Genomic DNA, 14,149 nt, shown 5'->3' on the forward strand with positions numbered 1-14,149 from the left:
CATGATTAAGATTACTTCATCAGTTCATTTCATGAATGACTTCACATTGGGAATCTCCCAAGCACCTCCAAAAATTAAATATTTTAAAAACAATTCTGCTGTAGTTCTGTTTAGCAAAATTGGAATTAAAAGCCTGATTTTTGAAAACCTAAGAGATAGATCGCAACGACAGACATACTACTTTAGTGTAACGTTTGAACAGACTAGAATTTTGCATAGCTTCATTTTTTTTTCGATTTTGAAGGAAATGGTATCAATATCATGGTATCCACCTGCTCAGCTATGATAAACTGATATATCTTCTTTCTTCTGGTGGTATAATTTTCTTTATTCCGTTCGGTATTTCAACAAATCATATTCCGCGCAGTGGGTTTTAGCGCTGGAATTCCAGACCATCACTGTTGTCTGTTATTTTCGAGGCCTATACACCCCATATATATTTTATTGATTTAGGATTGCCAACGCGCTGTCCTATCGAGACACAATGCAGAGTGTCGTGGGCTATTATTTGGCGCCGGCGCGCACAATTTCAGTAATTCGATAGAAGTGACGCAGGTCATTTTAGCGTAGCAAGCGAGTAATACTATATTCCAACTGTTCTTTCGTTCATTTCGGAGCCATTCAAAATTGCTTATTATCAAATTTGGTACAGTTAGCTAGGTACAACTTACTAAAGTCATTAACTTTCTGTGATTCATATCTGTTGTGTGGGCTATCTACCCCCTCTTTTCTTTTGCAAAAACCCTGGCTCCACATGACTAGTGGAAGAGCATTATAAATTTGAATTTACTGAGCTTTTCAGGTCATTTTTATATAGTAATTGTTTATTAGTAATAGCAAATGTCACAGCCACTTTCTTGCCCCTAACAATCCCCGTTACAATCTATATAATAAGTGGCCAGAAACAGTGTATAGACTTTTACAAATGTTTTACCTTACCTGTATTATTTTTTCAGTAGTCGGTTCAGTTTCGGTCTTCTAGCTCTGTCTTGATGAAATGATGATCGACAAAGAGTTTCGAAGGTTTTGCCTTACTCGTCTTTTATATGCGAACATGATGGTGCAATTTTAATGTTGATGACGTAACCAATCGAATCGTCGAATAGAAAGATGGCACGTGTCTAATCTTGAAGTGTAACATTACATCATAGCCCATTAGGTGTCATATTACATAAACTCTTGTTTGCTGAGGTTTCAAAGTTCTCGACCTCTCGAGCTTCGACTCGTTAAAGTAGTTTTATCTATCTTTACATGCCTGATAGATAGCCATATGAAACCTCTGCACATACTTGGTTATCACCGATTAATTCTTTTTATTTGTCATATTAATGAACCGACATGTGTTTCCGGCACAGTTAATTATTTCCGGCAGTTATTTTAGGCCACTAACTATCGTATATATACTCCGATCAGTCTCATTGTAAGCTGTGTTGAGAAAGAAGTCTTCAGTATGTGTTGCGTTGCATGTGACCTAACCGCTCTAGCGCACGACGGTATATAAAGAAAGGCCTGACAATCAGGTGACTGCAACTTAAACTCTACCCACCCAGTGTATAACCAGAATGTCAGCGTCACTTTTTAAGTCTTTTTTATAGGTTTGCTAAGATAAATAGAAATCTGAAGGCCCTGTTACACGGTGCAATTTTTTTGCAACTTTCAATGCAATCCTACTTTTAGGAGATGTAAATTAATAAGTGTAACCAGCTGTTGAGTGTTATAAAAACAAACGTCAGTAGTTGCCAAATTTACATGTCTCGAAAGTAGAACTGCATTGCAAGTTGCATGAAAAATGCCTTTATTCTGTCTACATATATGTTTACTTATTCGTTCCACTGTTCGGCTCAATTCCGCGCAATTTTCAGGGACTCTTCATTCCCAGGGTATGCGCTAAGCTGTCCCGCGTGACACTTGCGGGAAGGACACGTGTTCCAATATGGCCACCACAGAAGAGGTTGAATATTATAAACTTTACAAAAATCGACCCCTATATTTTCATTTTTATATTGCTCCTTTTGTACTGTTGTATTTATTATGGCTCTATGCTTGGTTTATGGTCTATGGAGTATCAGATTATTTCGAAATTGGCGCTATTATAGGAGTTGTAATATTACTTACTCAAATTTTAATTTGGTTGTTCAGTATGTGGTCTGTTCATGTGCGTTGTTTTTTAACCTGCAGTACGGTAAGACGACATTTCTGTTCAAATTTCTCCAGACTCAATGTTCAGACTTCATTAAGATTTGGCATTAGCATGGAGATCATATTGTACAATTACTATGTAGACACTAGAAACAATTGCTATGAAGTATGAACTGTTGTTAGTTGTTACTAGAAATGTATGAGTTTCTCTACCGGAAGAAGGTGTTTCGGTTAACCGGTAACGACATCCGTGACTATGTTGTTACCTCCATACTCTGCAAGAAAGGTGAAATTTTTGTTGTACTATCCTTCAGGCCAGTAGTCCAAAGAATGCTGATGTAGTTAAAGTTGTGCCCACACCTAACAATGGATCTCCAGAGCTTGTCCGGTTACACCATTCCAAGGTACTGGGGCATATGAAAGTAAATGATATGTATGATTTAAGTGCAAAATTTACTTCTTACAACTGATGACTATGGTTTAACTTACATAAAATTCTCACTAATTAACTTCATGTGTTTAGAGTGTTTATGTTGGGCCAACCTTGTGCAATCTTCTTACCCAATATTTTGTCAACAGTAGTTTTATTTTTTGCAGATGGCTGAAACTGGTGAAGAAGTAATATGGTTTAAATTTCAGAAATTGAAATATATTTATGATGCAGAAGAGAAGAAAGTGTTTCTTCCTGTTGACTTTCCTATTGATCATAGCATGGCATATTACAAGACTGCAAAGGGATATCAAGATGATTCTGAAATAGCGAGGTTTTCAACTAAATATGGAAAGAACAAGTAATATACATCATAATGATATCATGCCATATATACATTATTCATAATATAATGCCATATATGCATACATTATTTATATATTGCCATATATTACCATATATGCATAATGCAACACTACAAAATAAATTTAACAAATGAGGCTTTTATGTCACAAAGAAAATAGCCCCATAATTAAGACTTGCTGTGTTTTTCAAGGTTAACAATGGCTTAAGAAGCGTTTTGAGTATGAGATGATATCATTTGGAGTTTGTTTTGTTTTATAATTCATCAAATATTCCATTGAAATGGAAAAAATGCTGAAATCCATAACCATATATGCAAATATTCCTTATTACAACATATTCATACACAGGTCTAGTCATATTTAGGTCTAGTCCCTCAACAATTCAGATTTTTCAATCCTCTAATGATGGAACTATTACTATATTCATAGATTGGAAATGAATATTCCTGAATTTATGGAGTTGTTTAAAGAGAGAGCAACTGCACCATTTTTTGTCTTTCAAGTATTCTGTGTTGGTTTGTGGTGTTTAGATGAATATTGGTATTACAGTGTGTTTACATTAATCATGCTGGTAGCATTTGAAGCAACATTAGTTCAACAGGTAGATTCTTTATCATTTTGTACTATTTTAATAGTACTCTTCAGCTAACCATTTTGAATTTCGTTGGACATTATGACATATACAATTAACCATATCCATATACAATTGAAACTAATTATATTAAATTGTGCAAAATATTATGTATATAAGGTTTGTGACAGGGTTTCTTTTTGTAGCAAATGAGAAATATGAAGGAAATACGCAATATGGGAAGCAAACCATTTCAAATACAGGTATTTGGTAGAATTTGTAATCTTTTTATCATTGTTCCTCATAAAAAATATTGTTTAATAATCAGTTTTTTTCCTAGGTCTACCGAAATCGTAAATGGCGTCCGATTATGAGTGAAGAGCTGTTACCAGGAGATATTTGTTCTATAGGTTTGAATCTGTCATAAATAATTCATATATACTGTATATCTAATATGGCACCTGTGTAACATTGACAGATGTCTGATGTTCCTAATATGGACCTACTTTGTAACTGACATCTTCCTAATATAAACACAGGTCGATGCCAGAATCAAGATATTTTAGTGCCTTGCGATCTCTTACTATTACGAGGGTCGTGTATTGTTGACGAGGCCATGTTGACCGGGGAATCTGTTCCGCAAATGAAGGTAGCTAATGAATGGTATCAGGCTCTATTCTTTCAATTATCTGGCCACAAAGTCTTATGATCACTGCTTACAGTCTAAGAAATAGGGCGAGCATTTTCCATAAAACAGCAGCATAAGCTAATTTCCATTCACTTTGTGGGGGTATTTCCCCCTCTAATTTGCAAGTACCCCTTTGAACAAGGATTACCATGCATATTTCAAACTGTATCTGCTTCAAATCAAAGGAACTGTGATTCCTTGTAGGAGGCAATTGAAGATGTTGATGACAAGGAAGTATTAGATCTAGAACAACATGCGAAACTTCATCTTCTCTCTGGTGGAACTAAAGTTGTACAGCACTCTCCGCCCCCAAAGACAATGTCAGGTCTTAAAGGTAATACTGTAGATTTGCGCAGGATTTGTATACCAGGTTATTTCTTATCATGGCAAATTTCCAAATTCACTTTTTAACCCTTCTTTTTAGCTCCTGACAATGGTTGTGTTGCATTTGTATTAAGAACTGGATTCAATACATCTCAAGGAAGACTGTTGAGAACCATTTTGTTTGGTGTTAAACGTATAACTGCGAATAATTTAGAAACATTTCTCTTCATCGTTTTCTTATTAGTGTTCGCTATCGCTGCCTCGTCCTACGTATGGATTCATGGTGAGAATACAAATATTAAAAATGAAAATAATAACTTTCGAGTTCCGAGAATTCACTTTCCATTTTTGTTTCAGGTACAGCGGACCCGAGACGCAATCGATACAAATTGTTTTTAGAATGCACCTTAATTCTTACGTCAGTAGTACCACCAGAACTACCGATAGAACTTTCCCTCGCTGTAAACTCATCTTTACTGGCTCTTTCAAAATTAGGTTTGTGATATAATTTTTTTGTCATCTTCATTGTAGTACATCAGCACGCCGCATGTGCATAGTCGAATCTCTCGACATTTGCCATACATTACAATAATCGTCAGAGCAAGCGCTTTTGAGCTCCGTGATAACATAGTTAGCTCCGTGTTCCACAACTGTATTTTGTGGTTTGAACGTCGTCTTTGCCGCGCGCACTCATGTGAACAAAATAAATCAAAGATCTGTTGAAAGTTCTAGGCTTTTACCCTGCGTACCCGGTTTAATGAACTTATAGATGTTACTGGATGTTATGTTTAGTGGGAGACACCAAGCAGGATCAAACTGTCAAAAATCTCTCTGAGATTCTGTCTCGAACCCATAACAGAGTCACATTTTAGAATCCCTTGCAATAGCCGACAGGAATTGTAATAGAATAAAGAAAGTTAGATATTTTATTATTTTACGCTCTATTTACATTCTTGTCTTATGAAGGAACGAATAAAGTTTTCAATGTTTCATTCTTTCAGGAGTATTTTGCACTGAACCATTCCGTATTCCATTTGGTGGTAAAGTTGATATTTGCTGTTTTGATAAAACTGGCACGTTGACTAGTGATAACCTTGTGGTAGAGGGCGTGGCAGGAATAAGGTTTGTGTCAGTATTTTATGATCGTAGATGCCTTGCTCTTTCTCTTTAGCTATATTACATCATTACATTCCCATTTTTGAGTTGAAAACTGCTTGTCGCCCTTGGCAGTATTTCTCGTCGTTTCGAAGAAATATGGTCGAAAAAATACGGGCGGCAGAAAAACTTTACCCAGGACCCCGCTAAAGCGACACTGGCAAACTATGCATGTTTGGCCAATCTCGCGTACGTCTGCTGTTTTATGTCCCAGTCACATTGGTCTAACATTTCAGGTCTTTTTCTCATATTCACTATAGTGAGTCTGACGAGGAGAGTTGTGGTCTGTCGGATGTTCCCAATGAAACCCTCCAAGTATTAGCTTCCTGTCATTCTCTGGCCTATGTTGATACGAACCTGGTTGGCGATCCCTTGGAAATTGCTTGTCTATCTGCCATAGACTGGACTTTAACGAAAGGTAGAGATTGATCGATTGTTTGTAGAAAGATTTGATGCCATTGTAGAAAGATTAAACTCAATCCACAGCTGAAAGAATATTCCCTTACAAATTTCTACGTTTTGTTCGTACGAGCGAAGAAAAAAACTTTGATGGAAACCCGTTATGTTTCATAGGAGATATCGTGATGCCGAAGAAAGGAAAGAAGCAATCATTACGTATTGTTCATAGATATCATTTTGCAAGCTCGTTAAAACGTATGTCTGCTATCGTGTCAGTTCAAACGCCGGGATCTTCTCATTCAACATATATCGCGACCGTCAAAGGGGCGCCGGAAACTCTTCGTTCAATGGTAGGTTTAGAACACGATTAGCACGATATTAATACTATCAATCATCGTCACAATCAATAAAATCAGTAAACACAATTAGTTTGTTAATAACACAATCAGGCTTCAGGTATACACGGTATATGGCTTTCACAAAACGTCCGGCAAACTCTCCAATTTTAGACAAGGCAATGTTAATAATTCTAATATACCACATCAATTGTTCTATTTTCTACTATATTGCTTCTTTACGGGTAAATGAAAATTCCATGGTCACTCATTAAGATCAGGAAATGCGGTATATAGTGTAATCAGTGTGTCTCGAGTTGTACCACTACTACTGTTGAACAATTGACGGTTACTTATGAGCGATCTTTTGTATTGTATTTAGTATACAAGCATTCCTGACAACTACGATACTGTATATCACAAGATGACCACGCAAGGAGCCAGAGTGCTTGCACTTGGTTACAAAACTCTCGGTGAACTACAAGCCAAAGACGTATGTAAATATTTGAAAAAATTCACATCCATTTAATAACCATATTTCGACGATTTAAAAGAAACAGAGAGAAAAATTCTCGCGCAAATCTTGTGGAAAACCATACCCAGGGTGTTATCATCTGAAAACAGGGGCTTATTACAGTATTAGCAAGTATTGTGAACTCTTTCCAGTGCTAATGCACCTTCAAGGGTGGGTAGTCGACTAGTCGTAATACTAAAAAATGAAACTCATTACCTAATCTTGGACGATGTTTAGCTCAGCTATTAAAGAAATTCCCTCCTCCAAAGATGTATGAAGTCCCAAAAAAGTGAACAATTTCTTATTTCTAACATCTCCCTATGCGATCTTGCATATTTTCTTAGCAGACGAACTAAATATTTTTATTTCTCTCTCAATTTAGATACGAGAACTCAAACGTGATTCAGTGGAGTGCAATTTAACTTTTGCTGGTTTTGTTATCATTTCCTGTCCTCTGAAATCAACATCGAAGAATGCAATTAAAGAAATACAACACGCCTCGCATCACGTGAGTATGCTCTCATCGGAGGAGATCACGATCAAGCTCCGCACCCAAAGAAGAAGTTTTGCCGTGTTAAATATTTATCTCCTGTATTTCAGACTGTTATGATCACTGGTGATAATCCACTTACTGCTTGTCATGTGGCGAAAGAGCTCAAGCTAACGAAAAAACAAATATTGATATTATCCGCGTCTGGTGATAGCTCTGATGGTACGTGTGCTGTGAAAAAATGTCTAGATTTATTCACCTTCCTGTCTTAACACGACTGAAAACCGTATGTAGCACCTTAAACAAATGTTGTGAAATTGGGCTAACGAGGGTTGAAGACAATATGTGAGAAGTTGCAATAGGTTCATTGTAATTCCATTCTTCACTCTAGTCATTTGCGATTTTCATATTGTAAAATATTCTATACATTTAGTTTATATTCCCGTGCTAAGCCATGTATATTCCAGAGACCATCAAATTCATGATAATAAAAAGCAAGATATTTAACCGCTTTTTCTATTTTGTAGAAGAACAATCGTGGTGTTGGCAGTCGTTAGATAAAACTGTTTCACTACCTTTGATTCCTGATGGTGGTTTCAAAACGTTTAAGCAAAATTATGATCTTTGTGTTACTGGCGAGGTAAGATATTGCTGTACAATTAAATAGGATCTAATACTAACTCTCCTGACGAAGGCCCTCAGGTCGAAACGTCGAGAAGTGTTTTGTCTACATATTTTAGGCAGTTGTTATATACCACATTTGATGCTAACTATCTTTGTACCTAAACTTAATATTTGTTTCAGGCATTTCCTTTGCTGCAAAGTAATGGAGCTCTTAGTAAATCATTGTGGCCAGTTGTTAAAGTTTATGCAAGAGTCGCGCCAAAACAAAAGGTATGTCATTAGAAAACTGCGATCTGTATTCTAACTCTAAGAGTCATAATGTATTGTTTACTGGAATAATAATATATTTTCCTATGTTGAATAGTAGAACGCTTAGGGAGCACATTACGAGTTGATGAACCAAAAATGCGTTGAAAGGCAGTGCAGTGTGATAAGTAAAGGCTAAAGTATCTGTTTATTTGTCGTAGGAATTCGTTGTAACAAAGTTAAAAGGTCTGGGTTATGTAACTCTTATGTGTGGTGATGGAACCAACGATGTCGGAGCTCTGAAACATGCTGATGTTGGTGAGTTTTTATCGATACGAGGGGACAATGTAATCCTCTAAATCGTACAGTACAAGCGAAGATGCCTTAAATTTGTTGGCTTCTCTTAAAGTAACTTCTCCTGTCAACCCTGAAGCTGAGTTTTCACAGGGCTTTGGCTGCTGTTTTATTTCAATGTTATGTTAAATGTTTATGATCATCTCAGGTGTAGCATTGTTGAGTGGGGCTCCAGAAGAAGACGCCAAGACAAGAAGACAGAAAAAGGCAGCAAACGTATGTTTACTGGACTCCTGGATCACTTTATCATAAAAACAAATATCATATTATACCATAAACCTCATTAGAAAGGATAGGCATTGTTTGCGGAATTTTTTTATTTTCTTTTCAGGATGAAATGTACAATGAAGTGACTGTGGCGCCCAGAAAGAAGCTCTCCAGTAACTCTACATCGCAATTACCCGCCGGGAAATCTAAAGCTGCTAAAATGCGTGCCGTGGCCCGTGGTGAAAACACTGCTGGTATTTCAAGCAAGTCTGAACAAGAGGTACATCCATCTGACATTCAATTTCAGAATGTAATTTTCATTATTAGATGTAATTGTAACAAAACTGCTCAAGCCATTAAGAATATAATTAGGTAATAATCGGCTCTATAATTAGTGAACTGTGTTATTGTGCAAATTTGTCTTTAGAAAAAACTTCAAGAAATGTTGAAAGCTCTGGACGAGATGGAAGAATCAAAGGTCGTACGCTTAGGAGATGCGTCAATTGCGTCACCTTTCACATCGAAGCATTCTTCGATAAATAGCGGTCAGTGTATAACAACTACCTAAAATAGACAAAAGCACATTGTTCGAAGTTGTTCGAAGATATTGCCACGCTGCTTTCTGGTTATATTGATACGGTAATAATTCTATGTTCATTAAATCCTGAATACGCGATTAGACTTAACCTAATTGGCTCATTCTCATCCAAGATCTAATCCTATCCTGATCTCAACATGAGATTCGTGCATGTATTTATAGGACTTACCGAACATCACATTATTACCTTGAGTACGACTTACCTGTGAGCAGTCGTATACTGGTTTGTAAAAATGTGGAATTTGAGACCTAGAATAATTTCGCACAGTCTTTGATTAATCTTTATATTATTTTAAATAGCTGGCTAATACAATTTATGTAAAAGCCCTTTTATATATTTGAAATAATTCCATCCAACTATAATATCTTTGGAGGAATTCACTTTCCGATTTGTAATTTTCTGTTTTAGTTTGCCATATTATCAAACAAGGAAGGTGTACATTGGTAACAACGTTACAGATGTTCAAGATTCTTGCGTTGAATGCCTTGATATTAGCTTATAGTCAGAGTGCTCTATATTTAGATGGTATCAAATTCAGTGACGGGTAAGTGGAAGACTATCTTTTTGCTGAATTTTTATTTCACTAACATTATACATACACGTTACACACAGGGCATGCATCAAAACGCGGCATTTAAACTAATGAGGGTTTTGTTCTCTAACAAGTTGTGCTTGTGCATCCACTTTCTAGACAAGCAACTTTGCAAGGAATTCTTCTGGCTGGATGTTTCCTCTTTATCTCAAGATCAAAGGTATTCTCCACTGACCTAAATATATCTAGTATATAGTATGTACTAGTAGTAGATTTTATATGAACTAATAGTCTAATATTCTAACATATTACATATGTGGTGTGAGACTGGCAGTATGTGATTCACATGTCTAACCCAAGAGTGATATCATGCCCTGTTATGGCTCACTTAGTATCACTGCATCTATCGTTGTTTTTCCTGCTCATCTTCATGTTTGAAATTTCCATTTAGCCTTTGAAGATTCTCTCTAAAGAAAGACCATTGCCAAACATATTTAACTTGTACACACTTCTGACAGTATCTTGTCAGTTTGCTGTTCATTTCTACTCATTATATTTCTTAACAAAGCAAGCCAAGCGCTGGACGCCGGGAAGGTTGGTTAAATATTAGTAGGATATATCACTGTAATGGAACATTTGTACCAAAAATCGTCTTCATACATTCTGAGTCGTTTTCAAAACTCCAGAATAGGTAGTATTGACATCAGAATTTATTCGCTGTTTATTTCAGAACAGACAATTATGTTGATCTTGATTCAAAGTTTGAAGCAAGCATAATAAACAGCACAGTTTATCTCATCTCAATAGCAATGCAACTTTCCACATTCGCTGTCAACTATAAGGTGAGTTCTTCATTCTACATCTGTGCGTCTCAACACGACAAGTAATTAGACATTTGTCAGTGCACCCAATCAATATAACTGGACCACTATTTCTGGTTAAAACTCGTGCAGCCTTCACAGAATGGCAACAGCAAACCTCAGAATATAAAGTATCGTCTCTTTTCAGGGTCACCCTTTTATGGAAAGTTTACTAGAAAACAAAGCATTATTGTACAGTCTGACCGCATCTGCTGGAGCAATAATGATGTTAACTACTGGAGTGTCTGTTGATTTCTGCAATCAATTTGAGATTGTCCCAATGCCAGATACGGTTAGTTTGATTGATAAAATTTATGCTCTCGCTTTAAAACACATGTGGAAGGACACTATAAATGTTTTTTCTCATTACGGTAATTGAAATACCTTCAGCTGCAACTAGGTTGTTTGGACGTCCCCCTGCGTAGCGTGTCCTATAACCCTGGGTTCGAGTTTAAAGAATATTCAGATTGCACCATAGGCAGCCCAGACATGTTTTCGTTCTCGTGGCGCTCGCGCGTGTACACGAGTCTACTTGGTCTATTATCAGCATTAGCGCTTATTTGATTCTTGTTATTATTATTATTATTATGTCATAATAATAGACCAAGTAGACTCGTGTACACGCGCGAGCACCACGAGAACGAAAACATGTCTGGGCTGCCTATGATTGCACCCAATTATTATATCCTTGTTCCCAGGTTTTGGACAAATTAAAAGTTCACCAGAATATATTTTTAAATGTTTGCTTATTTGATATTTTAGCATCGTACAATCATTCTACAAGTGATAAGTGTTAACTTCGTCAGCTGTTGGTTCATTGACCGACTGCTACAATTCATTCTCGGAAACGCTAGGATGAAATCAGCTTAAAAAACCCTCTCCAAATCCTGCATCATACCTTTCCGTAAACTTCTGAACAAGAGAGCATCTCTCCTGAATATTGTCCCTTGACAGACAACATTCGACTGATCCCGGTGTTAAAGAAATGAAAGAAAACCTATTAGGCAGAGCTAGTTGAAAATTTAGAAGAATAATATATGAAATATAAATCGAAAAATGAGGTCATGTGAACACTCGAAATATGGCAATCCATATTTTTGAACTTCAAGAATCCTTCAATACTCGGTGTATACGCCATAGAAATGTAATTCTTTCTCATAGATCCTGTTATTCCTGTATAGTTGACAAACATAGCCCGGACACTGGAGAGCAATTTTTCTCGACCAAATCACTTTTGATACAGGGTGTCTCAAAAAAAACGCAACACTTAAATATGCAAGAACATTAATACAGCTCTAAAGCGCGATAGATAAGAACCTCTGGGAATTGATAATGGCTCTTAATCCCTCATTTAAAATGCTAAACGTCATTTTAGCTGAACTATGGTGCAAACCCGAACAATATTAATATTCTTGCATATTTAAGTGGTTGCGTTTTTTTTTTAGACACCCTCCCAGAGGCAAAACATGCTTACATTCCTTAGTAAAAATAATTTTTAAAACAATAGTCCATCTTAATAGTTCCCAAAATTATTGATTGGCAAATGTTGTCTAATTTCTGTTCATTATTGCCAAGTTAATTACACTTAAAATACGTGGGATACAATACTGTTATGTCTAGTTTTCATAATTCGTGGGTGTGGTGAACATGTCAAGACTCAAGATAGCCGATGTGAAAGAATATTTTTATGTGTGTGCAGCAGTGGTGTGCAGTTAACAATGAACGATCTTCATACAAAAATAAAGACAAAGTTACATCCGGATTATTTCTCATCGGGGAAAATATAATGATCTACATCGTCGTAATCCGACGTGGAATTGACAATTGTTGTTAACTCAAACAACAGCGTCATTGGGCTGTATTTCAATGTTGAGCTATCTTTAGCCAGAGATGACTCTGTTTCGACTGTCTGTGCACCACGTTGCTGTCTTCACGACAACATTCAATAGTTAAAACATTACAGACCAACATCGGTCCTTGGAAGGGGCAAATGACGTTTCCAAGGAAAACGGGCGAGGTTGTGTCGTCCCGTCTATGCCTTGTCCCACCTTGTAGAGGTATTATTTCAGACAAAATTTGTTCAAAAACCAACAAGTTTAACCACGGCCAGGTTACTAAGTTCAAAAACAAAATCCAAGATGGCCGCACGTCAGGCAAGTAGTCCAAGTACGAATATGCATGAGGTCGATTTGGATGTAAATATTGACGATGTCGATGAATTCGAACTGTGCGATGATAAAAGTACTAACGAGGTAAGATATTCGTCGAAGACATGTCTTCAATCCCACTTCTAGGGATTTAAAGGTTGTTCTGGGGTAGTCAATAGTGTATAATTTGTACGGATAATAATGTATGGGGAATGTATATATTGTACAAAACAGTACATTGTAACATTTTAGTGTGTGATAATAGCAATCTGATCAATGGATTTGGCTTGGGTCAAACGTCAAACTTTTCATGCACCAAACATAATGCAAATAAAATGAAACAAAAAACTTAGCTTGTTATCATTAGGTTTGATGCATGAAAAGTTTGACGTTTGACCTGGCCTTTGCATTTGAAATAATTACTACAGCATAATGAAGGCCATAACCTAAATTCTGTAGTTATACAAAACGTCTAAAATCTAAATGTCTAAAAGCAGCTTATAAACTGCGATAACTGCACAATTTCAAGCTGAAATAAATTATATCTTCGGTAAGATTGCAATTACCAACATTCAAAACCATCTTGTTGGGTGCATGTTAATGTGGCTATGTTCCATCACTAGGTTCCTTTACTGTTTGGCTATGTAGCCACATCGATATAATGCTGCAAACTTAAGGCTAAATTCAATGTCGAAGTGTTTATATGTAGGTCAGTAGGTGCAGTGTATGGTGGAGAGCCAGTGGCCATGTATTTCAATAGTTTCAGGGCTGGTATTCTATGGTTGTACTAAATATGTGTTGCATAAAGTGGCCCCTTTAAATAGTAAACATGTATTGCACAGTTGCGCTTACAAGGGCATTCTATTATCATGTTGAAACATGGTCACATTACAGACAACTGCAATTATTTTAAAATGCCTTAAATATAAATGTCAAAGGTATTAATTTGTATCTTTGAAAATTTAAGTGTTTTAGAATTCTACCAGTACCAAGCTTGCCACACAGACTTGTTCTGCATATGAAAAGTGTTGCTGTTTATGGCCGAAATGTCAGATCTAGAAAGTTTGTGGTGGGATGAATAATAATTCTTTGAAAAGAATTTGGTCTGCTTGATCAACAATCACAGTGGAATATAGGTGAAAGAAATCAGTTCCATCCATATCAAATCTC

The 14,149-nt window shown here is 36.5% G+C and overlaps 1 protein-coding gene across 1 annotated transcript; it reads left to right on the top strand.

Moving 5' to 3' along the window:
* The first annotated feature begins 1,482 nt into the window (after positions 1–1,482).
* On the top strand, positions 1,483–12,174 carry LOC114518850 (manganese-transporting ATPase 13A1-like). The gene is made up of 28 exons (XM_028538863.1): positions 1,483–2,182; positions 2,454–2,543; positions 2,737–2,930; positions 3,364–3,535; positions 3,712–3,768; positions 3,846–3,915; positions 4,045–4,154; positions 4,398–4,527; positions 4,618–4,800; positions 4,875–5,012; positions 5,519–5,639; positions 5,933–6,090; positions 6,246–6,421; positions 6,789–6,899; positions 7,303–7,428; positions 7,521–7,632; positions 7,938–8,050; positions 8,215–8,304; positions 8,502–8,598; positions 8,783–8,850; positions 8,966–9,121; positions 9,269–9,386; positions 9,849–9,984; positions 10,132–10,192; positions 10,424–10,566; positions 10,703–10,814; positions 10,981–11,124; positions 11,595–12,174. Exons 1-28 carry the CDS (start codon positions 1,934–1,936, stop codon positions 11,700–11,702), a joined length of 3,543 nt encoding a protein of 1,180 aa, XP_028394664.1. The 5' UTR covers positions 1,483–1,933; the 3' UTR covers positions 11,703–12,174.
* The last annotated feature ends 1,975 nt before the right edge of the window (positions 12,175–14,149 follow it).

Source organism: Dendronephthya gigantea, unplaced genomic scaffold (assembly GCF_004324835.1).
Source record: "Dendronephthya gigantea isolate DGI-Jeju-01 unplaced genomic scaffold, DenGig_1.0 000012F, whole genome shotgun sequence".
Taxonomy (NCBI): domain Eukaryota; kingdom Metazoa; phylum Cnidaria; class Anthozoa; order Malacalcyonacea; family Nephtheidae; genus Dendronephthya; species Dendronephthya gigantea.